The sequence below is a fragment of the Balaenoptera musculus genome, chromosome 1 (genome assembly GCF_009873245.2).
Source record: "Balaenoptera musculus isolate JJ_BM4_2016_0621 chromosome 1, mBalMus1.pri.v3, whole genome shotgun sequence".
Classification (NCBI taxonomy): domain Eukaryota; kingdom Metazoa; phylum Chordata; class Mammalia; order Artiodactyla; family Balaenopteridae; genus Balaenoptera; species Balaenoptera musculus.
Genome location: NC_045785.1, coordinates 2,067,510 through 2,093,824, shown reverse-complemented (window position 1 = coordinate 2,093,824; position 26,315 = coordinate 2,067,510). Strand labels below are relative to the sequence as shown.

The 26,315-nt window shown below is 65.1% G+C and overlaps 1 protein-coding gene across 1 annotated transcript in view; it reads left to right on the top strand.

Moving 5' to 3' along the window:
* The window catches only part of MEGF6 (multiple EGF like domains 6), a 98,618-nt gene that overhangs the window by 5,672 nt on the left and 66,631 nt on the right, over positions 1-26,315 (top strand). Inside the window, exons 3-4 of the mRNA XM_036852758.1 lie at positions 5,372-5,481; positions 16,218-16,322. Coding sequence (XP_036708653.1) covers positions 5,372-5,481; positions 16,218-16,322 — 215 coding nt within the window. The remainder of the gene's footprint in view (positions 1-5,371; positions 5,482-16,217; positions 16,323-26,315) is intronic.

Here is a 26,315-nt window from a genome sequence, read left to right as displayed (position 1 = left end):
GGTGTGGCCGCCAGGGAGGCTATTCCCAGACCATACGTCCCTGCTCAGCGGCCACCTGGGGCCCTTGCGGGTGGGGGAGGACCCCGTGGGGAGGGGCCTCTGAAGGGAAGGGGAGACTACGGGAGAGGAGGGGACCCTGCAGGGAGAGGTACTGACCACGCAAGAGGGTGAGAAGCGGGGCGCCCAGCCTGCCGAGGTCCTGGCTGGAGGCTGCTGCTATCTGACCCCAAGCCCGTGTGAAACCTTTACTGCTCAAGATTTTATTTCACAATCAAACGGGGGAGTGCCTTTGCCTACCTCTCTTCTTTTTATAGACTCGGGTTCTGGCATCTGCCTGGTGGCAAAGCTGGGTGTGTGTGGGGGGGTGATTAGGGGCTTCCGTCGTTGGGGAGGAGGGCCGAGGCCCCCGATGGGAGTGTGCCGTCCAGCCTCTCGGCCAGGGCTTCGGGACGTGAACCTGCTGGGCCTGCCTCCGGGAGTGGGGGTGGGCGGCGGCCTTGGTTTTAAACGTTTGCGGTACGATTCGTACGCGTGCAGAACGGAGAGAGACGGGGCAGTTACGTCTCAGCGTGCTTCTCAGCTGGTGGCAGTCCGTCTCCCTGCTGGCAACCTTGGCGGTGTCTGGAGAGTTTGGGTTGTGAGAGGTGGGCTGGAAGGATGGGGCAGGTGGAGGCAAGGATGGCCCTTCTACCACGAAGGTCCCGCCCCAGGGTCAGGAGGGCCGAGGCTGGGCCACGACTGACAAGAAGAAGAAATCACCACCATCGTTTCCCCAGAGACGTGCATCTTGCAGTCTGTCCTTCCCAGCTTCCACACTCGCGTGGATGTAGGTGGATTTGCTAAACGGGAATCAGGTCACATCAGCTGCCACCCCCCTCCCGCACCCCTCCCCCCAACTTGTGGTGAAAGGGCGCTCTTTTGGAAGCAACCAGAAGCCCTGTGGTCCCTGGGCTGGAGAGTGGGCTGGGTGGCGGTGCTGCGGAGGCCCCTGTGACTGGCTGTCAGACCGTTTCTCCAGGCCGGCCTGGGCAGGGCGGGGGACAGCGTTTCCAAGGTGACTGGCACCTCAGCTTCCTGGTGGGGAGTCTGGGCGCTGGGGAGGCCGTGTGCAGCCCGGGGCAGGGGTGCGTGTTCTGGGTCGTGGTTTCCTGGGAAGGCTCGGGAGGGCCTCTGGGGTCCTGTCCTTGCACTGCCCAGTTTGGGCGTCAGAGACCCTCCCTCCCGAAACCCAGCAGGGCCGCCGCAGTTCCGCAGGAGCAGTGCGGGCCCCTGGCTCCGCGGCGGCCACCGTCCAGTCCGCCTGGCTCTGGGCTGGAGCCGGGCTCCGCCTTCCTCTGCTGGGCTGTCCTCGCTCCAGGTGAGCGAGGTTGCCTCCCCGCCTCGGTGCTCACGGCGGTCAGCGTCCTGCAGCGTTTCCTGGGGTCAGTGCCAAGTGTTTGCGGGGGTCCCGGCCTCATTCCCCTTCCAGAGGGCCCCCGGCCTCGTTAGCGTGTTGTGTGCCCCCCATGACGCCTGTGGCCGAGCCCACCGTTCCAGCTGTGCAAGGTTTCCCAAATGCCTCGTCCAGCTGGCCCTCCAGTGGCCGTCAAGGCTGTGGGCTCCGTCGCCGGCCCGCTCCTCTCCGTCCTTCAGTAACCCACAGAGGCTCCGGCTTCCCCGTGAAGCCCGCCCTGAGCCCCAGCCCTCCCTCCTCCTCGGCCAGACCAGCGTCCAGCCCTCCTTGGTCCGTGTCACTTCTCCTCGCCTATCAGCAGTGTGTCCGCAGAGGCCCCAGCATCCCACGCGCTCTGGGAAACACAGGGCACGCTGGTGCCTGCCGAGCCACCCTCCTGCTTCTGCCGGCACCTCCCCTCGGCCCAGGCCCGCAGCCGGGGCGTGGATGGGGGAGGGGCCAGGCTGCATCTCAGCCGCGAGGGCGGGAGGCCGGCCCCTCCGCCCGCCCACACCCACCGGTGTCGGTGCGACAGCTGAGGGCCCTGCGGTCTGGGGAGCTGCATTTGGAGGCAGCACGCTCTGTACCCCACGATTTGACCGCACCCCAACTTTCACCAGCTCAGGGTCGCCCTCCCTCCCCTGGACAGACAGGAGGCCCCTCCTGTCTGGAGCTCCCAGGGGGCGGCCAGCAAGCGAGGGCTCACGGTGGGCCAAACCTCGCTCTGGGGTCAGACCCTGTCTGAGCCTCTGTCCCCCGACTGCAGAGCGGGGGCACCAGGCCTGGATTGCAGCTGGGGGAGGATTATGTAACCAGCCACGGGCCAGGCCACACACGTGGCTGCTCCGTGGCAGCCGCCGTTTCTCCTGCAGCCACGGTGACTCCCATTTCTGATTTCTGGGCTGGCGGGCCTGCTGCGTGGCCCTGGCAGGGCCACGTGGGGTGACACGGGGCTCTCTCCTGGCCCAGAGCAGGCGAGGTGATACCTGACAGACCGGACGAGGACGTCAGGGGGCTTGCTGCCCCTCTCCCCATAGCGGGCATCTCCCCAACAAACCCGCCAGTACAGGCTGCCCCAGGGTGGAGGAGCTTGGGCCACGTGCCCCCTGGGGGGCAGGAAGGAAGGGGGGGAGGGAGAGGATGGTTGGAGCACGGCTCCCACCAGGCCCCTCCCCCCTGATCCCACTGCGCCGGGGCCTGGGCTTTGTGGAGGCTGCATAAGGCGGAGGAATGGACACCAGCCTGGTAGCCACGCCTCCCGTCCACCTGGCCCTGCAGGAAGCAGCTCCTGGCCGTGGCCGGAGCCCCTGTGGCTCTCCCATGTGAGGTGTCCCATATGAGCTGCAGGGGGCAAGGGCTGGCTCTCAGGCCCAGTGGGGGCTGCAGGCCGACCCGCTGTCTCCAAGGGTCACTAACTTTAGGGGAAGCTGGGGAGGGCGGCAGATGGGCCCAGTTGGCCCGTCTTGCCGGTGGCGGGGAGGAGCAGCACGTAGCCCGGGGAAAGGGTAAATATTTACGACGGAAGGGCCCAGACACCCTCTGCTCTGCCAGATATTGTCCACCACTGTGGTCGGTCTCTCTCCAGGCAACTGGTTTCATGTCCTGCCAGAGTGGCGTTGTGCAGAGTCCCCCGAGCTGCCTGTACGCAGTGACGTGCACGCGTTCACGGTTCCGGGAAGCGCCCTGGTTGGTTGGTGGGGTCCAGGTCCCCCGGCGGCCACGGGCTTCATGCCACTCCCGAGGGCTGGGAAGAGCAAGCTGGGAGCAGGGGTGTCCGTGTCTCCATGACCTGGAGACGGCAGCCCAGCCCCTCCCGCTGCTCCTGGGGCCTCCAGGGCCCTCGACCCAACCGCTGTGGGCCAGGCCCCAGGTCGCCAGTCTACAGATGGCAGTGGGCGCGGGGGTGCTGTGCCTGGGGGGTGGGCCCCGGGTTGTCCCCTCCCCTCCTCCTCTTCCTCCACTCTCTGTCCCTCCCCCTCCCTCCTGCCCCCAACATCCCCTTGACCAGGCTTGTCACTGTAAACAGAGGGACCTCACGGCTGTGGACCCCAGGGCCTGTGCTGAGCCCTGGGTCCTGTATGAGTTTCCTGTTGCTGCTGTAACAAATTATGACAAACTGGGGGCTTAAAACAACAGGGATTTACGCTCTCACAGTCTGGAGGTTAGAAGTCTGAGGTCAAGGTGTGGGCAAGGGTGGTCCCTTCTGGAGGCTCGGTGGGAGGGTCTGCTCCAGGCCTGTCCGTGCTCCTGTGATGACCGGCCATCCTTGGCGCTCCTGGGCTGGTGGCGGCATCACCCCAGTCTCTGCCTCTGTGGTCGCCTGGCCTTCTTCCTCTGTCTGTGTCCACAGTTCCCTCTTCTTATGAGGACACCGGTCATTGGACTAGGGCCCACCCTAAGCCAGTACGCTGGCCTCGTCTTAACTTGAGGACATCTGTCAAGACCCTATTTCCAAATAAGGCCACCCTCACAGGTTCCGGGTGGGCATGGATTTGGGGGACACTGCTTGGTGTCGGGGCAAGCGGGGCAGTTAGCCGTCCGTCTTCCTGACCATCACCAGATGGGGGTGGAGGTTGTCTGGGCTGGGGGGTGTAAGGAGGGGGAGCCAGGGTGGCTTCCCCGGGAGGTTGGCAGGGGTGTCGGGCAGATCCTTGCGTTGTTTAACCCACTCTCTGAAGAAGCAGAAGCAGAGGTTTCCAGGAGGGACCCAGGAGCCCTGGCGTTGGGGTGCAGCTGGAGGGAGGTGGGTGGGGGGCAGGGGGTCAGTTTGATGGGGCTGAGTAGGAGCGGGGCACCCTCTACCCCCCACCCTGGCTTCTGCTCCAGGTTCATGGTTGCAGGCGAGTCCGGGGCTGGGGGAGGCGGCCCCTCGCCGACTGCTGCACCAAGACTGCCTGCCATGGGGGCTGGCGATGCCAGGAGAAGCAGGGCGGAGGCCGGGGCTGGACTGGCAGAGGTGGCCCTGAATGGCTGGGCTTACGGGGGCCTCGAGGCGCAGGCGGCCAGGGGCAATCTGTGGATCTGGGGAGGGGATAGTCAGGAGGCCCTCACCCCTCTGGGTGGTGAGGCCGGTCTCTCTGGTGCGTGGGCCCCACCTTCCTGCGGCCACTCCCCATGCCAGGCCCCAGGCTGGCTGGGTCAGCTGCCTACTTCCAGCTCCTGGGTGGGGCTCTGCCTGCCTCTGCTCAACCTTTGTGAGGCCGTACCTCTGCCGTCAGAGCAGGAACCAGCCTTGGACCCGGGCCACCCTCCTCCAGGAAGCCCTCCTGCCTGCTCCCTTCTGACCTCAGGGCCGTGTGCTCACACACTCGGGTCCTCCTGCTGCTGCCCACCGTTGCTTCACCCCCATCAGCCTGTCTCCCTGGGGCAGCCCTTGGTGGGGGAAGGGATCCCTCCTCGGGGACGCCCCAGGACAGGCCCGCCGCCTGCCTCCTTGGTGCACGGGTGGGCCAAGAGCCTGGGGCACGGTCCGCCCAGCACTGGGCACCTCGGCCCACTGGGCTCATTCCAGGAGCCACTCTTGCTCCCAGGCTGGACACTCTGAGTCTGACCCCCAGGCCCTCTGTCCGTGTCCAAGCAGACTGGCTTGGCGATGAGGGCCACGTGTGCGGCACGATGCCTGTCCTGAGGCCGGCTCAGAGCCGCGACCACCCTGGGGTGGAGGGGGAAGGGGCGGCGTGTCGCCCTGTTGCTGGTTCCAGGGTGGCTGTCCACCCCCCCACCCCCCCGCTGCCCCCAGGGGCCCCTCGTTCACCTGGTGCGGCCTTGGGATGCAGACCTTCCGCCCACCTCTGTGCCTTGACCTGCTCGGCTGTGAAATGGGGACAGTGGGAGAATCGGTCTGGGGGACTGGGTACGGTGAGAGCCGAACGCATCGGGCAGAAGTGCCTCGAGCCCGGTCCCTCGACGGTAACGCCCCCCTTCTCCCTTCTCTCCTAGAACCGTCTACTACACGGGCTACAGGCAGGTGTACGCCACGGAGGCCCAGACCGTGTTGCGGTGCTGCCCGGGGTGGAACCAGCAGCCCGGAGACCAGGGCTGCCTCTCCCGTGAGTGCCCGCCGGCCCCGCCCCGGCCCCCTCCTGCCGCAGATGCCGCAGCTTCCCGTCCAGTCTAACGGGAGTGCGCGGCGTGGGAAACCTCAGGGCCTCTCTCTCGGCCACTCTGCTCGCCAGAGGCTGCTTGCGTGACATAACGAAGGAGAAGGCCCAGTGAGTCCTCCAGCCCCGACGCCGGCTGGAGCCGCGGAAGGAGAGGCTGGCGGGGGCGCCGAGCTGGAGGGTGGGGGGCCGTCTGCTGGTGCCCAAGTGCCCGGCACCGGGGAGGGGTCCGAGGGCAGCCCCGGGGCCGTGGGTTGGCGCCAGTGGCCTCAGACGCCCCTGAGCTTGGTGTGGCGTCGGTGTTATGGAGCGTGAGCCCCTGGCCCGCCTGCCCCGCCTGCCCCGCCTGCCCTGCCTGCCCCGCCTGCCCACGTCCCGTGCTGCGGGAAAGTCCTTCCCCCTCGCCGGCGTCCTGGGCCTCAGCCTCCTCGTCTGCTGCCTCCTTCAAAGAGGGAGGTCCTGACAGATGCGGGGGGTGGTGGTGCGGGGGCAGCCCCTGAGCACCTGCACGTGACCGTGGGCAGCCTCTGCTGCAGACACGGGGACCGGGGACTGAGAGGGGCCGGAATCGGGTTCTGATCTTAGCGGCTGCCTGTGAAGCCTCTGCTTCGTAAAAGGAACGGGCATGGCTTGGAGTCCAGCTGTAGGGTGTTGGGAAGGGCTCCCGGCCTGTGGGTGTGGGCACAGGTGGGCCAGCAGGGGGGGCTGACTGGGTGCGAGGAGGCAGTGTCCCTCCCCTGGAGAGGTCGGCCCACCCAGGCGTCAGGTCTCCCCTGAGACGGCGCCGCGGCATCTGGACAGGGTGAGGCCGGGCTGCATCGTGAGGGGTGGCGGGTCGCGGTTCCCCCCGGAGCGGGTTAACCACGGGTGGGCCGTTCTGTGCCTGGGGCGGGAACTGGACTTCAGGGGTCACGTCCCCGCATGTTCTGTGGCCCCCAGGGGCCCATAGACGGGGGCCACAGACACCCTTTGTGAACTCCAGCGGGAAAGGGGGGAAAGTAAAGGGTGTGGCGATGTTTGTCCAGGAGAGGAAATGAGTAATTCTCCCCAGGAAGGGAGGCGGGGGAGAGGACCAGGACGCGCCACAGGAGGGACGGCGGGGGACCGGGTGGACGCCGGCCAGCGGCCCCTGGGTGGGAGCGTCCAGCTCTGATGGCGGCCTTTCTCTCTGTGGCTCTCATCTCTACAGCGATGACCTGTGGAGGAGAGGAGGTGGGGTCTAGGCCTGCGTCCCGCCGGGTTTGTGAGGGAGAGTGTGGCCTCTCGCGCCCAGGGAGGGATGTGGGTGCACCTGCGCGTGGCTGGCCTGGGGTGGGGACCCTCTGGGCTTGGCTTCCTGGGCAGGGGGAGGGGCAGGTGCAGGTCCAGGTTCGCCTGGCAGTTTTCCCATGATTATCGTCTGCTGCGCACCCCTGAACTGGGGTTTGATGACCCTTGGGGTCACCTGTGTCTTGGAGTGACCATCCCAGGGTTGGGTGAGGGGAGTGGGAGGGCCAAGGGCCGTCCAGACCCCAGGAGGCCCACTGCGGAGACGGTCCAAGTGCTGGCTTTTCAGGAACGGAGGCAAGCATGGGGTCAGGTCCGTAGTGCCAGGGGTCACGACAGTCTCACCCGTAGCCTGGCGGGCCTGTCCTCTGGTTCCGCCTGTGCCCCTGGCCAGAATGGTCGAGCTGGCTCTGCCCTGGCCTGGCTGGCCGGCAGGAGGGGGGATGCGGCCACACCGCTTGGCGGGTGGGTCCTGAACCAGCCCAGGACTGGCCTTTGGGGTTTCTCAGGCGTGGGGAGGGGTCTCGGCCGGGACCCTCTCAGGGCAGCCTGGGCCTTGCGGCTGGCTGGGGGCAGGGCTGGGGTGGTGGGGAAATGGGGGGATCTCGGCTGCTGGGTCAGGCCCTGGGGGTCCAGGTTGTCACATCAGCCAGGAGACACAGGACAGGGTCCCCACGTGTATTCTGAACTTGAGGCTTTGGCTTTCTTGGTTGTTTGTTTTTAAAAATTCATTTTTAGGGCAGGATTTATTTATTTATGTATCTGACTTTTATCTGTTTTTTGTAAAATTATTATTTTTTAAAAATTAATTAATTAATTTTTGGCTGTGTTGGGTCTTCGTTTCTGTGCGAGGGCTTTCTCTAGTTGCGGCGAGCGGGGGCCACTCTTCATCGCGGTGCGTGGGCCTCTCACTGTCGCGGCCTCTCTTGTTGCGGAGCACAGGCTCCAGACGCGCAGGCTCAGTAGTTGTGGCTCACGGGCCTAGTTGCTCCGCGGCATGTGGGATCTTCCCAGACCAGGGCTCGAACCCGTGTCCCCTGCATTGGCAGGCAGACTCTCAACCACTGCACCACCAGGGAAGCCCTGTTTTTTTTGAATTATCCAGGAAAAGCCCTGTGATCTGGCCTCTCGGGGCACTCACTTGTCCCCCAAGAGTCTGGGTGGCCAGCGTGTGAGGGTAGGTGGCGGTTCACACGGGGCAGGGCAAGAGCCCAGGATCCCACCCTCAGCCCCGGCTCATGGGTTCATTCGTTCATGTTTTCACTCCTTCATTCGTTTGGCTTTTGCTCCGCTGCCCCCGAGCGCTGGGGATTCAGGGGAACCGGGTGGGTCAGTACCTGCGCATGGGGAGCTCAGGTCCGTCAGGAGGCCGGCTGCTGCTGGCGGACACTGAAATGACACTGACGCGTGAGGATGGGCAGACCAGGCCAGCCAGATGGGCGCTGGGGTGTGAGGGGAGCCGGCTGGAGCCGAGGAAGAGGAAGCGGAGGCAGGGGAAGGAGGAAGGAGAGGTGGGCGGCCAGGGGCCCTTCCTCAGCCTCCCCACATCGTAGCTGAGCCCTTGGGGTCACTCTGCCTGTAGCCCCTCAGGGCTAGTTCCCAGCTGGGTGGAGCTGGAGCCTTCTGGAAGCCTGGCTCCAAGCCCTTTGTGCATTTCGCACCGGGGGCTCTCACAGGGGACACTGGGGGCAGGTGCAGGGTCGCATCAGGCACCTGTCTTGGGGTGGGGGTCTTGGGGTCCCAATAGGTGCCGGAGCCCCCAGTCCCTGGAAAGCCCTGCCTCGGGGGGGTCAGGTGTGAGTCCAGGGTGGCTGCCTTTGGTCCCCTCCCGGCTGCGTGCCGACAAGCGTCAGGCCTGCAGACGGGGTCAGGGTCCTCCGAGACCCTGAGAGCGAGCAGAGGGGCTGGTGATGAGGCAAAGGGCTCCCGCCCTCCCTCTTTCTCTCTGTCTGTTTGCCCCTTTCCTCATTTCCCCACTGCCCCCCCCTCGCCAGCCTCTCTAGCCCCTTCCCTTGTCCCCTGGTCCAGGCTCTCTGCAGCCAGGGGACCCGGAGAGGTAGGCAGGCGGGGGCAGGGCCCTGGGATGCTGACCCCTGCTGGCCCCGCCCCTCTCCACCAGCCACAGTGAAATGTCCTCCCTGGGATGTGACCTGGAAACTGGGCTGCGTGCGGGCCAGTGTCAGGCCCCCGTGGTATTTGTGCAGGAAGCTTCTAATGGTGTTGGGATTCCTCCGAGACCCACTTAGCAGCATGTGTGACCGGGAGGTGACCGAAAAGAAAAAGTGCCAGCTGGGTGGGGTGCCTGGTGACCAGGGCCTTCCCCAGGACCTGTGGGTCCAGAGCACGTGTGCCCTGGGGGGCCCCTCCTGCTGTTGGGGTGCCAGGCCTCCTGCTCAGTGGCTCTCTGAATTCCACCTCTATCCCAGTCAGGTGGCAGATTTTGCCTGGACCCTCCCAGTGTTTCAGCCATGGTCACCCTGGGTCCTGGCTCCCCCTTATCGAAGCAGGGACCCAAATGCACAGATGAGGTACCTGGCCTGGAGGGGCTCAACCCCCCAGACGCCCTGCATGTGGAGCCTGAGATGGAGTGGGTGCCGGGAAGACTGTCTGTAGCTCCATCTTGAACTCTCTCCATGTGGGCTGGGCTCAGTCCATCGGAGGAGGCCACAGGTTGGAGAGGCAGTGCCCGAGGAGGGGCCAGGGGCTGCACCAGCTCCGTGGGATGTGAAGAGAGCCCTGGGAAAGGGAAGCTCCGTGTAGAGCACGTTAAGCAGGTTCTGTTTTTGCAGGACTTCTCAGAGGCTTTGATATGCTAATATGCACTGCAGGCTTCTGACACAGACTGTGTAGTGTTTTCCAAACTAATTCTTTCTTAAAAAAGGAAAAAAGAAAAAGAAGCAAAAAGGCAAAACGATAAAACGGTGTCCCTAAAGCATGTACTGGGAAGTGTGTAGGTGATCCATTCGACCAGTGTCTGGGGAGGGCCGACGGGGTGCCGGGCGCTGCGCTTGGGCATGGGAGGGGCCTGAGCAGAGGCTGGTACCTGCCCTGTTCTCATGGAACAGAGGGGGAGAAAGGAAGGAAGGAAGGAAGGAAGGAGGGAGGGAGGAAGGAAGGAAGGAAGGAAGGAAGGAGGGAGGGAGGGAGGGAGGAAGGAAGGAAGGAAGGAAGGAAGGGACAGATTACATGCCGGTGAGTGGGGAAGCTACAGAGAAAAGTGAGGTGGGAAGGGGCTGACCGATGGGTGGTGCCGGCTTAAGTGGGGTCTGGGAGGCCTCTCTGTCCAGGGCGTTGGTGGCCTGTGTGATGTGAGTGGTGGGCCTTGCTCGTGCCCAAGGAAGAGCCCCACCGCAGAGGGAAGGGAAGGTTCCAGGCCACAGGAACAGGGAAGGGCTGAGCCGTCCGTTGTCCCCACGCCGGGAGCCCAGACCCCCGGATGCAGCCCTGGATCTGGGTACCAGTGCCTACAATCAGGGCCCCGGGGTGAGGCCTGGGCTCGGCGCCCCTGCGTCCCACTGTCGGACCGCCAGGCAGGCCTCCCTTCCCTCCCACCTCCTCTGCGGGCCTTCGGTGCTGGGCCTGGCGCTGGGCCTGGCTGGTGGGGGCCTGCGGGGAAGGAGCTGCAGGAAGGCGGCCGTGAACCCCCGGGGAGGGCCGCCCTCGGCTTTCTGGCCTCTGCCCTTCTCTTTTCCTTTTCCGTTCTGGATGCAACACGGCAGCCCTGCGCCCAGCGTGGGAATTTGCAGAGCTGGCATCCTGGCTCTCCTGTCCTCGGCGTGGACGTGAATGTCCCCCAGGTTGCCGGGGGAGGGCGTGTTGTCCTGCTGTGTCCCGCACACCCCAGGTCTCTCCAAACCGTGAGTCACTGGCCCAGCTCTGTGCCCAGCACACGATTACACACCCACTCACACCCAGAGGGGCTCACCACACACAGCCTCACATACACATGCGTGCACACACGTATGCCTGGATTTACTCACACGTATGTGACCTACTCACATGCGTTCACTCACGTGTACACACATGCTCATGATTGTACACCTACATGTACACTCACATGTGCACGATCGCTCACACGTGTGCACGAGCTCCCACTCCCATGGGTGCGCAGACGCCCACACACGTGCTCTCACTGGGGCTGCGACGCGGTGGGGAGCACAGGCAATGAGACGTGGAGGTGCCACCATCACCCGGAGCCCAGAACGATCCGAGTGCCAGGCGGAGCAGGGGCCAGGTCCAGCCCTTCTGGTAGGTTCTGGGTGCACAGCGCCCACCCCCCGCCGACTGCCTTCGGGAAGTGGACGTGATGGGGGCAAGGAGGGATGCTGCCCTGTCCAGGTCTGCTCTCCAGGGGTTCTGCAGCCCAGGATGGGCCTGGAGGGGGCAGCGGGCTTCCACAGTCATCAGGGTCCGTGGCCCCTCGGCCTCCCACTTCTCCTGTTGACCGGACACGGTCTCCCAAAGCCGGTGTGGCTCGTCTGTGCCTGGACTTGCCACCATGCAGGGACTCTGGGAGCCGGGCCCGACTCTGGGCAGTGGGGGTCTGTCTGCCCACCTGTCTCCTGGGGCCCCCCGTGTGGTGGGTGCTGGTCTAGGCACAGGGCACCGGGCAGCCGGCCTGGAGGGCTTGGCCCTTCCTCAAGCACTTGGAGCCTGAGTGCCCAGCATGGAACTAAGGTGACTCCCTTCCTGCCGCAGGGGTCCTAGCAGGGGAGGTTGGAGTGGGGCATGTGATCCGGGCCCCTGGCCCTCGGCCAGCGCGGGGTGGAAGGCCGGCAGGAACAGGGTCAGAGGGAGAAGACAGGAGGGCTCAGGGCCTGCTCTGTCCCCTGGGCTCCCAGGGAAGTGACCTCCCTTCCTTAGCCACTGTCAGCTTGAGCTGGACACCCACGCCCGCCTGTGCAACGGCAGCTCTTATCAGCGACTTGGATGAGGCTTAGGAAACGGCGATACGATACGGAGGGAACCACCCCTGTGTCCCCATGACCTTGCGCTGAGTCATCCCGCCCTGCGGGGGCCTCTGGGCGGCTTGGGGGAAGTGCCTGGGGACACAGAGGAGCACTCGCTTGCAGGCTGGCTCCCGGAAACACATTCGGTGACCTCGGTGTGTGTCCGCAGCCTGTGGGTGGGTGCGTGGCTTGGCAGGCTGGACAAAGGTGTCAGCCTGGGTCACCCTCTCCCGCCTGTGGTCACTCAGCTTTCCACTAGCCCCTTGGGGGGTGGAGAGAAGGAGCCGTGGTCTCAGCCTAGCCCAGGTCCAGGGAAGTGGTCCAGGGGCTGAACTTGCAGAAACTGAGCCCTTGGAGAGCAGTCGAGTCCCATTTCCACGGTCAGTCCGTCCTGGGAGAGCGCGGCTGCAGCCGCCACGGCCAGTGGGCTTGATCAAGGTCCGGCCGGGCACAGGTGTCTCCTGCCTTTCGCCGTGAGAGGAAGTGGCTGGCATCAGGATGCCACTGGCGATGCCTGGACATGGTGTCCTCGCTCTGGGGGCTGTGCTGCCTAAATCTGCCGTCACGCACCCAGGCCCGGCCAGGAGCACCCTCGGGACTGGACACCCCTAAGGACCCTCCCAGCCTTTGGTTCTAGGAATGTGGGCAGATGCGCCTAGCTTCACCCCAAGGCGAAGGCCTGGTCAGCGTGCCCGCACCTCGGCTCCGGATCTGTAACGTGAGGAGATCGTGGTCCCTGGACGTGGGCTGCTGGGGGGCTGTGTGAGTCTTCAGCTCCAGGAGACAGTGTGGAGGCAACACTCTGAGAGCGTGAAGGGTCCGTGAGAATATTGCGTTTGACATGTATAAGGGAGTTAAGCCCAAATTTCCAACTGACTGATAAGTATTAGGGCTGGGACTTGAACACGGATCTACAGAACCTGAGCTGCCTTGCCCTGCGAAGGCTTCTGGGCGGCGGGAACCAGCGGGGTCTGGGGAGGGCGAGAGCATCCTGTAGCCTCGGAGGACGTGGCCACCTGGCAGCCATAGGCCTTGTGGGCACCGTGCCCCCACCCCCGGGCTTACCTCCACCTGTTCTTGCATTTCTCATACTCGTGGGTTTGCACAGTTCCTTCCAGGGCCCCTGAGGGTCCTGTGGGTTCAGTCCCAGCCAAGGGCCACGAGGGTGGGTCCCCAAACCAGCCCCCTGCTGTCCCCGTGGCATACAGTAGGCGCTCATAAAATTCATTAAAAACGTAGCTGATGTTAAGTATAAAACACGTCTGTTACTTAGCAATCTGTAAATTGTTTTCAAAGCATCCAACCTTCATTTAACACCTGTATGTGGAGTTTTCATGTTTTTCATTTCCACGCATCCCGCTGGGTCCATTTTCCTACCTGCCAACTCTTTTCTCACACACGGCCCCTCCCTTTTCTCTTCGAGGAAAACAAACATCCTTATACGAAGCCACGGTCTGCTGCTCCTGAGCTCCATTTCCAGGTTTTGGCTGTCTTGTGACTGTTGCCTGTGGCCCTTCCTCAGCTGCGGTGGGGTCTTTTGGGGGGTGCTTGTCCCTGAGGTGGCTTGAGTGACAGCGGGAGGGGTGGCTGGGTTGCCGGGGGCGTCGCTGACTCCCGCCTGGCCTGGGGGAGGGATCACACAGGGCTGGACCCACGGGTGCTCTGCAGTGATGCCCCGTCCCTGTGCCCTGGTTGCCCGTCCTGCCACGAGGCGTGTGTGCCCGGTGCCACCCCGTGCCACTGGTCTCAGGCTTCCCGCCACGGTAACCCCATCTTTCCCGCGTCCCACGAGCCTTGGGACCACTGGGAGCAATCCTTCTTGGTTTGGGGCATAGCTTTGTGCATCTTTGTTGTGAAACCTTTTCTTTTTTCCATCTAAGGATGTGCTGCCCTGTGCATCCCTCTTGGATCCTGAGTGCCTGCCTTTCCCCCCGAAGGCTTCCTGACGAATAACTCTCTCACGTCCCGCTTGGCCTGACTTTTAATTATCTCTTTACTCATTCATTCAACAAAGTTTATGGAGCCCCTTCTAAGTGTCGGCGTGTCGGTGGCTCCAAGGAACGTGATGGTGATGGAGGCGGGGTAGTTGCCTGCCCCTAGGGAGCCCAGGCCCGGGGTGGGAGCTGAGCTGTCGCCCCTGTTAAGGGCTGGCTACACTCAAAGGTGCTGCGGTGGGAAACCGCAGGGCGCTGTGAGCGCTGATTTGGCCGGGGGCTTGGAAAGGCTCCCTGAGGAAGTGACGACTTGTCCAGGTGGACAGCCGCTGGGTGTGACGGGTGGCCGGGGGCTCTGTGCCAGGTCCATGGAAAGCCACCGAAGGGCTCTCAACCAGGCGCCCACGATCCGCTTCCTGTTGTGAAGGATCACGGTGGCTGCAGCGTAGAGAAAGGACGCGGGTGAGTGGGACCGGCTAAGAGGCGTCCGCGGGGATGCTGGTGGCGGTTTTGTCCAGCCTTGAAGCGGAGAGAAGGGTGGGCTCGAGGGGCATGGGAGGTAGAACCGATGGGCTGGCTTTGGATTGGATACGGGCCGAGTGTGAGGACGGCTCCCGGGTTTCTGGCCTGAGCCTCTCTGTGGATGTGACACCATGTACCAAGTTGGGGAAGGGGCATGGGAGCAGGCAGTGGGTTGCTACCTCCCCCTGAGCTCTGGAGCTGACCGCAGAGGTGGATGCAGACAGGGTGCTGTCCGCGGGGACCCCCAGGCTGGGCGTGAACCTGGCGGGGCCTGCAGAGGCTCCTGGGGGGCAGAGTCCCGGGGTGGACTCCAGCCTGGGCATCTGATTCCCCCCGGAGGCATGGTCCGTTGTGGTGGTTTGGGGCTGAAGGTCTTCAGGATGGTGCAAACCTCTTTAAGATGTGAAAACTAAACACAGCTGGCTTCTCTTCCTCCACAAAATTGCACAAGTCAACAGGTTTCAGGCCCTCAGCAGTGGGGACACTGGTGCACAGCCCGGGTTGGCCCCAGGCCCGGAATCACCTGTGCGGGTTCCAGGGTCACTGTGCGTTTCCTCTTGGCTCCCCTGCGGCACCCGCTTTGTCCCCCAGCCCCCCACTCCCCCTGCATTTCAGAAACATCCTCAGGGAGTTTTCCAGGTGTGAGTGAGTGCCAGCTGGGACCCCGGCAGGGTGGCCCGAGAGGAGGGATCCCTCCAAGGCTGGGACAGCAGCCTGGTTATGGGACAGAAGAGGAGGAAGCAGCTCCCTGCAAAGATCCCCCGTGTCTCCCCCGGCAGGGTCCTCCTGACTCTAAGTCAGAAAGCCCTGGGCCTGGTCCCTCCTCAGCGGCTGTGTGACCCCGGGCCATGTGCTGCGTGTCTCTGAGCCCTGGTTTCCTCATCGGGGCAGTGCCTGGTCCAGGGGGCTGCTTGGACCCGTGCGCCTGGCCGGCATCCCTCCCCTTGGGCTCTTCCACCATCCAGCTTCTCTCCCTGCTCCTGGCAGGAATGCTGCCAGCGATACACAAGCTTGCTGAACCTGTGGGTCACGCCGGGCTCTGGGTTGCCTGGCGGGCGTCCAGGCCACTGTTCAGAGTGTCCACTCGCCCAGCAAGCACCCCTGAAGCCCTTGGACTCAGGGCCCGGCTGTTGGGGTCACGGGGATGGGGGCACAGCCCACCTGCCCTGGCCTTGCCCGCACTGTGTAGGTGTAGGGGTCATGGCGGGGGGCCGAGAAAATTGGTGCTGAAGCCCCCCCGGGGGCACCCAGTCCAGCGTGGGTCGGGGCCCCTGCTGTGACGGGGCTGGGACTGCACCTGCGCTTCCCATCCAGGGCCCCTGCCTCCCGGGCCGGCTGAGGCCGCCTCCACGCTGTGGCCTGGAGCTGGAGGGGGCTCAGTAGCCCTAGGGCACCACGAGGCAGTGGGTTCAGGGTGCCTCGTTGGGCCCAGCTGGGGGTGGGGTGTGGGGAGAGGGTCTGGGAGCAGGGAGTCCCCTCTGGAGAAGGTGGGGAGGCCAGCCGCTCGCAGCCCTGACCCTCCCTTCCTCCCCTCCCGGGGGGCCTGGGCTGTCACCGCCCCTCCTCGAGGGTGGGACCAGTCTGGTCATTTCCACCGTTGGGGTCTTGGGGGGAGGGGGCCTTGGCCAAGCTCTCAGCCCCCTTTAGCTGTGGGCTGTTCCCCTGCACCCCCTACTCTCCACCCTCCTCCCCCGGCCTCCCCCAGAAAATGCCCTGGAGCTCCTTTATGTCCCATTGAAGGGAGTGGGGTTTTTGCCTCGCCCAGGGGGGCTTCACTGAACCCAGACCCTGGGGTGGCGGTCGGGCCGTGTGTGACCCACCCGCCTGGGGTGCCCTCCCTGGGGGCGGTGCTTTCCTGTCTCTTGAGAGTCCAGGTTCTGTCCAGGCCTGAGGCCTCACCTTGGGGGGAGACTTATGGGGCGAGGCGTCTCCGGGGACCTTGTGTCCTGGCGGTGGGCTGGGGGTGCCCCCAAGCCCCTGCCCCTCCTCATGCGTCTTCTCCCTCCCTCCACAGCCCAGTGCAGCCCCGGCCTCTGCTTTAACGGCGGCCACTGCGTGCCCGACTCAGCCCAGCTGTGCCACTGTCCCCGCGGCTTCCACGGTCCCCGCTGTCAGTACGGTGAGTGGCGTGGCGTCCCCTGCAGGCACCGAGGCCCTGGCGGTCCGCGCGGGCGGGCCGGGCAGAGGTGGGGGTAGGAGGTAACCCTCTCTCACGGGACGCCTCTGCACCTTGCCGTCTCCGAGCGCTCCCTGTCCGATCGCGCCCTCTGTGGGCAGGGATTGGCCGGGGTCCCTGGGCCGGCAGGGAAGCAGCACGTCCCAGGGGTCCCTGAGCTGCACCCCTGCCCCGTGTCCTTCATGTTGAAAGCTGGGGGACACCTGGGGTCCTACCCAAGGGGACCGATTGAGTAAACGTCACACACCTGCAGACTGGAGCCTGACACGCTGAGGATCCAGCCTCGGATGCCGGGGGCGCCGCGGGTGTAGATGGGCTAAAGCAGGTGCTGGTGGGGGTGGTGCAGACGAATGCCGGAAAAGTCCCCCAAAGAACCCCTGCAGACATTCCTCCTGACTTCTTGGCGTGAGGGGAAGGCGTGAGTATCCCCGGTGGTTTTCTGCTTTGTCCAGAATTTCTTTGCTGACCGTGTAGCTCGCAGGTCCTGCCGGAACAGGGCATAGAGCCACGGCCGCCATTGAAATGAAACACTCTGGACAGTTTCCGGTGCTTTGAACTTGCTTCTGGTGAGCAGCTGGGGTCTCTTCCAGGGGAACGCGGGGCGTACATCCTGCGACGTGCTCTTTAAGGCTCTGGACGCCCAGTAAACAACAGGAGGGAAACCAGGAAATTGTGGGGAATTGAGGCCCCCGTTTGTAGAGGGGACCCCTGCGCTCTTGCCGTTCCCTGTGCATTCACAAGTGTGCCCCCCCCGAAGCGTGGCTGAAGACAGGGGTCCTGGGGAGGGGCTGGGTCCCACAGTTCTGAGCCGGGCGCTGGTACCCAGGGGTGCTGACTGTTGTCGGAAAGGCTCTGTGCTCCCTGGGCTCTGGGCGGCCAGGGGCGGGGGCTGCTGCCCGGGCCACGGAGTGAGGACTGCTGTCACCTCCAGGTGCTGGGTGTAGGGGGTCCCTGCCCTGTGCCCTGTACTCTCCAGGCTCCAAGCCTCAGCCAGGCCTCCTCGTGGTTTTAGATCCCGAGCCCCTCTGTGGGCTGGACAGAGGTGACCCCACCCCACACCGTCGCAGACTGGGGTCCAGGCTGGGATGCAGGGGCCCAGCTGCCACGCTCCGCCTCTTCTCGGGGTCTTTCATGGTGGCCGCAGATGGGTGTGGAGAGATGCTGGACTGTGCGGGGTCGGGGTGGGAGGGGCGTCCTGGCCTCCAGCTGCCTTTGGGGATGTTGCTGGGACTGGGTTGTGGCCTGATGGGCAGGGCAGCGAGGAGGTGACTCTGCAGTGTGGCCTGTCCTTGGTCTCGTCCTCGGGAAGCAGCCGGGACCCCCCACTAGGGCCAGTCTTTCTCTAGCCCCTCCCCTTCCACCCTGCTCCCTGTGGCCACCAGCCCCCACTCTCCGCCTGGCGCTCTTTCAGGCGCCCAGCTTGGGGCATCACTGGCGGACGCTCCCTTCGTACTGAGCAGCGCCCCTCCCATGAGACCCTGACCCTCGGCCTCCTGGGCACCAGAGGGTACACGGGCTGGCAGGGGCGCAGTGGGGAGGGCTAGGCACCCAGCGGGGCACTTTGCACGCAGCTGGATGGGCGCCTGGGGCAGCTGCTGGGCTTGGAGGCCCACCCTCGGTGCTGCGGTGGGGGTGGGGCCGGGTGGGAGCCGCGATCTTGCCAGCCTCTTGGGGCCTGGGCTCCAGGCCTGGCTTTGCCTCCAGAGCAGCCCTGCTCCCCACGGTCACTGTGGGGACAGCCTCTCGGGCGGGCGCACCCGCCTGGCCCTTACCGCGCTCTGCCTGCGTCGCCCCTGAATCCTCACTTCGTCTGCTTCGTGGAAGAGGAATCTAGGGTCAGGGAGGCCCGGCAGCTGCTGACTGCTCAGCAGAGCTGGGGCTGGAAGCACAGTCCGACCCAGTGAGCGCCTGGAACCTTCCGGCCATGCCGTCTCCGGACGTGGTGCCAGGCCTTGTTGGGGGTGGAGCACGGTTGCGATCTGCTTCGGAGGAGAGAGGGGTGGATCCCCAGGTCCCCACCCTGCCCACCTCCCAGGCAGGAGCATCTGTACTGGGGGGGGGGACTGGGCTCGTGACCAGTCTGTGGCCCTCCAGGGTCGGGGACTTCCTGGAATGGCCAGTTGGGTGGCAGATGTGGCCTTCAGGGAGCAGTAGACAAAGCTGGAGGGTGGCCCCTGGGCCTCGTCCTAGGGCACCGTCTCCTGGAAGAAAGGCCTGGTGTGCAGGGCTGGTGTGCAGAGCTGGCGTGCAGGGCTGGGTGTGCAGGGCTGGTGTGCAGGGTTGGGTGTGCAGGGCTGGCGTGCAGGGCTGGTGTGCAGAGCTGGCGTGCAGGGCTGGGTGTGCAGGGTTGGGTGTGCAGGGCTGGGTGTGCCGGGCTGGGTGTGCAGAGCTGGGTGTGCAGGGCTGGTGTGCGGGGCTGGGTGTGCGGGGTTGGGTGTGCAGGGCTGGGTGTGCCGGGCTGGGAGTGCGGGGCTGGGTGTGCATATCTGGGTGTGCGGGGCTGGGTGTGCAGAGCTGGTGTGCAGAGCTGGGTGTGCAGGGCTGGTGTGCAGGGCTGGGTGTGCAGGGTTGGGTGTGCAGGGCTGGGTGTGCAGAGCTGGGTGTGCGGGGCTGGGTGTGCAGAGCTGGTGTGCAGGGTTGGGTGTGCAGGGCTGGTGTGAGGACTGTGCCACCTGCAGAGGCCGCCCCTGTTCCCTTCCGGTCCCTCCACGCTGGGTTTGGGGCCGCCAGATCTGAGACCTGGCACAGTTGGGCATATGTAACTCACCCCCCAATTATAACTGATTCCAGTTTTGAAAATAAAAGCCATATTTTTTCTGGTTCCCCCAAATTCCGGTGCTGTCTGTCCAGGGCGGCTGTCTATCCAGGGCGGGCATCGTGTCATCCAGACGCGCCTGTGGGCCTCAGGGTAACGTGCTGGACCCCACTCCCCGTGCTGTTTGGTGGGGATAAAGTATGGGGGATGTTTGTGCAGGTCACAGGTGTCAGTGCAGGTGAGGCTCAGGGCGCCCTGGGGGGTGGTGGCGACCTTCTCTCCCCAGAGGCCTGGCCCGCTGAGGGATGTGAAGGATGACGGGGGTGGGGGGAGGATGGCCCCATGTTCCTGGGGTCCCTGCGTTTCTGGGGTTCCCGCACGCACAGCGTGCCCAAGCTCCCGTGGGGGGTAGTGCCCACGCTGCCTCTCCCTTGGGGTGACCTGGGGTTGGGATGCCCCCCAGGACCGCCGGCCTCCCTACCCTGTGGACTGGCACCTTTGGGGAGCCCCTGACCCTTGGTGGGCTCCTGCCCGGAGTGAGAGACGGCAGAGGCCTCCCCCCACCCCCTGCCCCCCGCCCCCCCAAGATCTGCTGGGGACAAGTGCTTCTCATGGCCGGCTGCCCTTGAATCTTACAGGCAAGAAAAACATATGCTTCAGAACATACTACGTCTTAATTTATCTTCCTTTTGTATCATAAATGGTGACACAACGGACGCTGGTCGTTTCTCGTGACCTGGTCTCTGCTGACCTCGGGGAACGAGAGCAGACTCTGAGGTCTGAGGCCCGGGTCACCTTAGGTACTTCTTGCTCCAAGAAGCTTTGGCCCTGGTTCCCTCTGGGCCTCAGTTTCCTCACCTATAAAATGGGCAGGTTGGGTCCATCTCAGGCAGTTCTGGGACTCACTCCCGGGTCCACAGAGCTCTCAGGGCGTCACTACTGACGCCCAGGAGAGGGCCAGGTGGTCCGGAGGGCTTCCTGGAGGAGGGCTTGTGGGCTGAGGAAGGCTTGGAGAAGTGCAGGTGGGGCAGGGTGGGCTTTTCTAGGTGGGAGAAAGGTGGGGGCAGAGGAGCAGAGTGGAGGGAGTGAGTCAGTTTGGCCCAGAGGGGCTGGTGGGGATGGACGGCAGGGAAGGTTCAGCCTGGAATCTGAGGAGACTTAGCGGCCCCCTCTGAGCTGGTTGGAATGACCTGGAACCTGTGCGGCCTGCCCGTCCAGCCCCACCCCACTCTGCGGGGAGGGAGCTCAGTGGTCCCGCCTGGAGCCTCCACGCCCAGGCCTGCCCCTTGGAAGGAGCCTCTTTCCCCACCGGAGCAGGGCGTCGGCGGGTGGGGTCCCGGGAGTGGGCAGGCAGGGCTGCGGGGCTGTGGGGGCCCCGGGCTCTGCCAGGAGGCAGCGGGAGCAGGCGGCCGCCCCTGAGGGCGTGCGGGCGGGAAGCAGGCCCCCGGCGGGTCCGGCGCTCCGGGCCTTGGCTCAAGGATGACTTTGTTTCTGAGCTGGGATAACTGATTAACGGAGAGGAAGCAGGCCGCCCAGGCTGCCCTTCAGGGCTGCCCGCTGCGTCGGAGGGCGGGAGTCTGACCCCGGCCCGAGGTCCGGACGCCACCGAGGGCTGCTCCTGGCTACCGGCCGCGACCAGGCTGGGACCCGGCCCTCCTCTCCCTGAGGGGTGCGCAGAGCTGCCCCGCCCCGCCAGGCCTCTTCCTCCACTGTGCTCTGCTCCGCCCCGCTGCCCCTGCCCTGGCGGACAGTGTGGCCTTTGGCTTCTCCACACACGCCCGACTTAGCTGCACTAAACCCCTCCTTTGAGGACAGTTCCCGAAATCTCCAGCGAGCCCCACGCCCTGCAGCAGCTGGCACTGGTGTCTTCTGCTGCCTGGGGTGGGGGCCGTCTCTGGCCGGGGGTGGGGAGGGCCTGCTGGGTTGAATGGAGGTGGTGGGTGGCTTTGATCCTGCCCTCTGCCCTGGCCCTGCTGGCCGTGACAGTCGGCTGGGACAGGTGTGGCCCGCTGCCCTGTACTCGGTGGTCCGCGTCCCTTCAGGGCAGCGGGTCTGCAGACCGCCTGCTCCAGGACAGCCCGGGGGCTGCCCGCACACAGAATCCCAGCCCTTACAAAGCGGCCGACTCTGGGAAGGGCATTCATGTTCGCTCTGTGAATCGTTTAATTACCAGGTTTGTCCCCCAGACCCCACCACCCACAAAGGCGCCTCTGTCTTTCGAGATGACTGTGTCCTCCAGGCCTGCTCGTGCACAATGGGCTTCTCCCAGGGCTGGCCTTCTAATGACGTAATTACAGCAGGATCCACCAAGAGGCAGACCCTCCGGGTCTGGGGGTCTGTGAGCTCGCCCCACCTGCCCCCATGCTTCCCAGCTGGGTTTTTGGTGAATAGGTGGCTCCAGTGCCCCTGCCCACGAGGGGCCTGCTTTCCGGGCAGGATCGAGGCTGGGTCTGCGGAGAAGGACAAGGCCTCCCAGCCTCCCCTCCCCAGGGCTGCCCCAGGCTGGAGTCCCGCCCATCCTCCTGGGTGGTTTCCTGAAAGGACCCTGTGCATCTGCCCTCTGCCCTTCCCTTGCCTCGGCCCTGGTGCCCTGTCCACACCCCCGGAAGCCAGTCCAGACTCTTCTGGTGAATTGCCCTTCGCTGGGCTGCAAGGGCAGTCCTGGGCGTGCCCTGGGGTGGGCTGGGTGCGTGTCCCATTATACAGATGAGACCACTGAGCCCCGGCAGTTTCTGATTTGCTGGGGTCAGTAATGTGCTCAGTGCTGGCACACGGCCTCTTGGGCCCAGCAGGGCAGGGCGGGGCGCACGTGGAGGCCCCGCTGGGGTGGGCGAGCCTGGACGGTGTCTGGGGAATCTGTGCAGCCCACGTGCCCTGTGTGGGTCCCTGGACCGTCGCCGCCTTGGGACTGACAAGAGTTGGGGTGCGGGAGTTCCCCGGGTGTGTTGGGGCCGAGGGGCCAGTGCCCGGCCCTCTGACTGACCTTTTCCTGGCAGTGCGCTGGGCTGGTGAAGCCAGGCACCTGCCCAGTCGCCAAGGGGCTGCGGTGCCCCATTTTCCAGCCCCTGGGCAGCTGCGGTGGGCAGCTTGGCGCTTCCTATTCTGGACGCAGGAACGGCTGGGCCCAGACGGGCAGGGCAGTGCTGCTGGCCCTGAGACCCCGCTCTGCTGGGAGGCCTCTCGCCTTTCTCTGCAGGGGAGGGGAGCAGGGGAGCCCAGCCCGGTGAAGGGGGGGCTCGATAAGACAAGTGCCTGCCCCCCGAGTGCTCGCAGCCCTGCGTAGTGGGGCGTCGGGGGCGGGGCACAGGGCAGCGGAGGGGGCTGGGGAGGGAGGTGCGGCATGTGCGGGTCCCTGCACGTGGGCGGCTCGGCCTGGGCACAGGGGAGAGGTCCTCACAGGCCGGCCGGGGCCCCTGCCCCCGAGAATGGCGTGTGGAAGGGAACTTGCGCACGAAGCCACCTGAGCCTGCCCTCCAGCCCCGTGTGGACACGCCGTCCTGCTCGGGCCGAAGGGGCCGCCTTCTGAGGACCCGTGGGGTGTCCGTGACCGCTGCTGACGCCACCCCCGCCGTGTCGGGCCCCCTTCCCATCACCCCAGGAGTCTGCTGCTTCCCGCACGGCGGAGTCTCCGTGGCTGGCGCTCACCTCTTACCCCAGGGCCCTGGCACCTAAATGAGTCAATAAAATGTAGCAGCTGCCGAGAGGAGCCGTGAGTCAGAATTCCTGCCTGTGGCCATCTGCACACAGAAGCCGTTTCTAGGGCTGATCCTGCCCCTGGGCTTAGGTGGCCACGACCCTGTACCCCAGCGTGGCAGTGCCCTGAGACTTTGTGGAGGGGGCCTGGGGCAGTGGGCCCTGGTGAGCCGAGAGCCCTGGCTCTTCCTGGGCTCCTGAACGGGCATCTCAGCCCTGTGTCCGCTCTGCCCGCTGTGCCTGCCGCCAGAGCTGTCGCTGTTTGGGGGCAAATCCCAGGAGAGGCCCCGATTGCCCACTTTCAGTTCCTGGGGCTGTGCCTGCCTCTCTGTCCAGGCAGGGTAATTCGTGAGGGATCTGCAAGCGAGGGACTGGCATTGGCATCCCGGAGCCTGCCCTCGGGTCCCGGCGGCTCCCAGCATCCCAGAGCAGGGCCTGGCCTCTGCGCCCCGGTCGGATGGCAGCCTGGACAGCAGAACGCGCAGAGCCAGGCCAGCTGACTGCGGCAGTTACCGCCGGGGGAGGAGGTGGTGGCCGGCCGAGGGTGCTGACAGCCTGTGGAACTGGTCTCCAGCTGGCGCTGGCTGAGGGGGAGCTGCCACCCAGCCAGTCTCGCAGCCATCTGTTCTGCTGGGGACCAGGAGCAGCAGGGCGGGTCACCCCACCATTCAGGGTCAGGGCAAGATGAACCTGCGGTTAGCCCTCCAGCAGCTCCCCTGGGGTCAGAGGGCTCGGGGAGGACGCCCCAAGCTGCTGCCTCTCCTGCTGTGCATCGAGGTTCCACAGGGCCGGCCTCGAGGCCAGAAGGGGGTGCAGGCCATTCCCGGAGCAGGACCGAGCCCAGGTGTCCCACGTGTCCGTGTGCATCCGTGCTCTCCCCAGGGGTTGTGGCCACCCCGACCTGGGGACCCCTTGACCCTCCCTAGGAAACCACAGTGCACGTTGGCGTGTGCAGGCCCGTGAATCCTTGGGACAGAGAAACCGGACGGTTTGGTTCCACGGGTCAGTTCGAAATGTTCTTGGGCAGCGGGCACCTCTGTGTGGAGCACGGATTCCTACCTGTGGAGCCCGGATTCCTACCTGTGGAGCCCATCCCCCTCCCCAGCCTGGGCTCAGACAGACGGGGCGCCCTGCACTCCTCCCAACTCCCTGGGCAGCCTGACGCTGCCTAGTGTGGCCTGGGCTCTGTGAGGGCAGACGGCTCTGCCGAGGCTGGCTGGGCCTCGGAGGGACCCTCGAGTCCACTGGGCCTTTCTGCCATCCCTGGGGACTCTGGCTCCGGTGTCCCCGGCCTTGGATCTGCCCTCCTGGAGGTCAGGGCAGCAGGTCTGGGAGCTGATGCCTCCCGAGGGCGTCTGTCACTGCGTGGGCTGAGGGGTCGGGGAGGGGGCCCTGCTCTGGCCCATCCAGCCCCAGCCCACGCCGCTGGATCCGCCCCTCCCAAGGGCTGTCCTCCAGGCCGAGGGCAGGGCAGTCTGGGCACAGATAGGTTCAGGGCGGCTCTGGGCTGGATCCAGGACAGACCACTGCCTCCCGGGGTGGTCGAGCTGCTCTTCCCCGGGTGGGCCTCTCTGGGTGCCCCCAGGGTGGGGAGGTTCCTGGGGACACGGTGGCACAGACAAGGTGGCCAGTACCCACATGGCACTCAGTGCCCAGCGCAGGCACCCAGCCCATGCCAGGGCCTTCCTCTCACAGCCCTGCTGGGAGGGCGGCCAGGCATCCTGGGCTCACACCGCCTGTCCCCGGGTGGAGCTGTGTGCGTGGTCTCTGCCCTCCAGAACCCCCGCGAGAGCTCCAAGACTGGGGGCTCCGGGTGCACGTGGGCTCGGGGGCACTCACACTTTCCTGGGAAAACTCCAGCTTGACCAGCTCCCTGCCCTGCTTTGCCGATGGGGATGCTGAGGTTTCTGAGGGGCCGTCCCCCCGCCCGCCCTGCCTCTGCGGGACTGGGTGCAGGGCTGAGCCGGGCGGCCTGCTTGTTGCTTGGCTGAGCTGCTGGGGCAGCGGTGGGCACAGCGGGTGCTGCAGGCCGTGCCGGCCGCTCTGCTCCCAGCCCCCCGGCCCTCTTGTCTCCCAGGAGCGCACACAGTGTTGGCTGCGTCGTCTGGATTCCCATGTGAGGGGGAAGGTGTCAGGGTTTCTGGCTCCTTCTGTAACTCGAGGCCAGAGGACACTCTACCTTGGCTCAGTCAGCCCCGGGATCTACCTGTTGGATCCACAAATGCAGAGCCGTCAGGAAGAGCCCTGAGCGCCTTGGGCCTTCAGGATAGACCCCAGCCCATCACTCTCCCCCTGCCCCGGCCTTCCTGGGTGGGCTGCGAGGTCTCTGAGAGCGGTGCATATGGCTCAAAGGGCCAGCTGGCTTCAGGATGAGACCCGGGGCTTGGTGGTGGGGTGAGTGGTCTTGACTGTGTCCCTCTGTCCCTGTGGCCAGGGCCTGGGCGTGATGACATCTCCAGGGACTAAGAGGGCTGTCCTGGGAGGGCTGGGAAATGCTGGCCATCGTGTGGCCAAGCTCCTGCCGTCACGCGCAGGAGGCAGGAGGGCTCTTTCCTGGACACTGCGTCCTTCTGGGAGCCTCTAGGGACCGTGCTGGGAGGGTCCTGGGAGCCCGGCACTGTTGGAGCGCCTGGAGGTTGTCCGCCTCCCCTGACCCTGGGAGGCCGCAGACACACCTGCGCTCCCGGTGGGAGTGGGCGGAGGGCAGATGGACAGCACTGGGGAGGGGGGCGGCATGGGTACCGCTCATCCTCATTTCAGAGCCTCAGCCAGATGGGGACACGGGGAGGGCAAGGGTGGGGCTGCAGCTCAGAGACCAAGTCATGCCACCCAGCTCCTGGTGGCAGGTATGGAGGGGCCCGACTCCTGCCCATTTCCAAGGCCAGGGCTCCGGGAGGGGACAGACAGCTGGGCCCCATGCCTCAGACAGCTGCCCGGCCCCACTCTTCTGAGCAAGGGCATCTCCCCAGGTGAGTGGGGACTTGGTTTCCCCGATGCTGTGGGATGCTGCTTCTGCCGGGCGGCTGCCCCAACCTGAGAACCCAGGCTCCAGGGTCAGAGACAGCGGACGGACATTGTCTGGTCCAAGCCCTTCCTTTTACAGACTGAAGTGTGGCCTAGAGAGGGGCTGCATCTGCCCAGGTCGCCTCCATGTGTGCTCTGTGAGGGCAAGCAGTCCCTGCTGGGCCCTCCGCAATGTTTGGATGGATGGGTGGATGGATGGGTGGATGGATGGATGGATGGATGGATGGATGGGTGGATGGATGGATGGGTGGGTGGATGGATGGGTGGATGGATGGATGGATGGATGGGTGGATGGATGGATGGATGAATGGGTAGATGGGTGGATGGGTGGATGGGTGGATGGATGGGTGGATGGATGGTTAGGTGGATGGATAGATGGTTGAATGGATGGATGGATGGATGGATGGGTGGATGGATGGATGGGTGGATGGATGGATGGATGGATGAATGGGTGGATGGGTGGA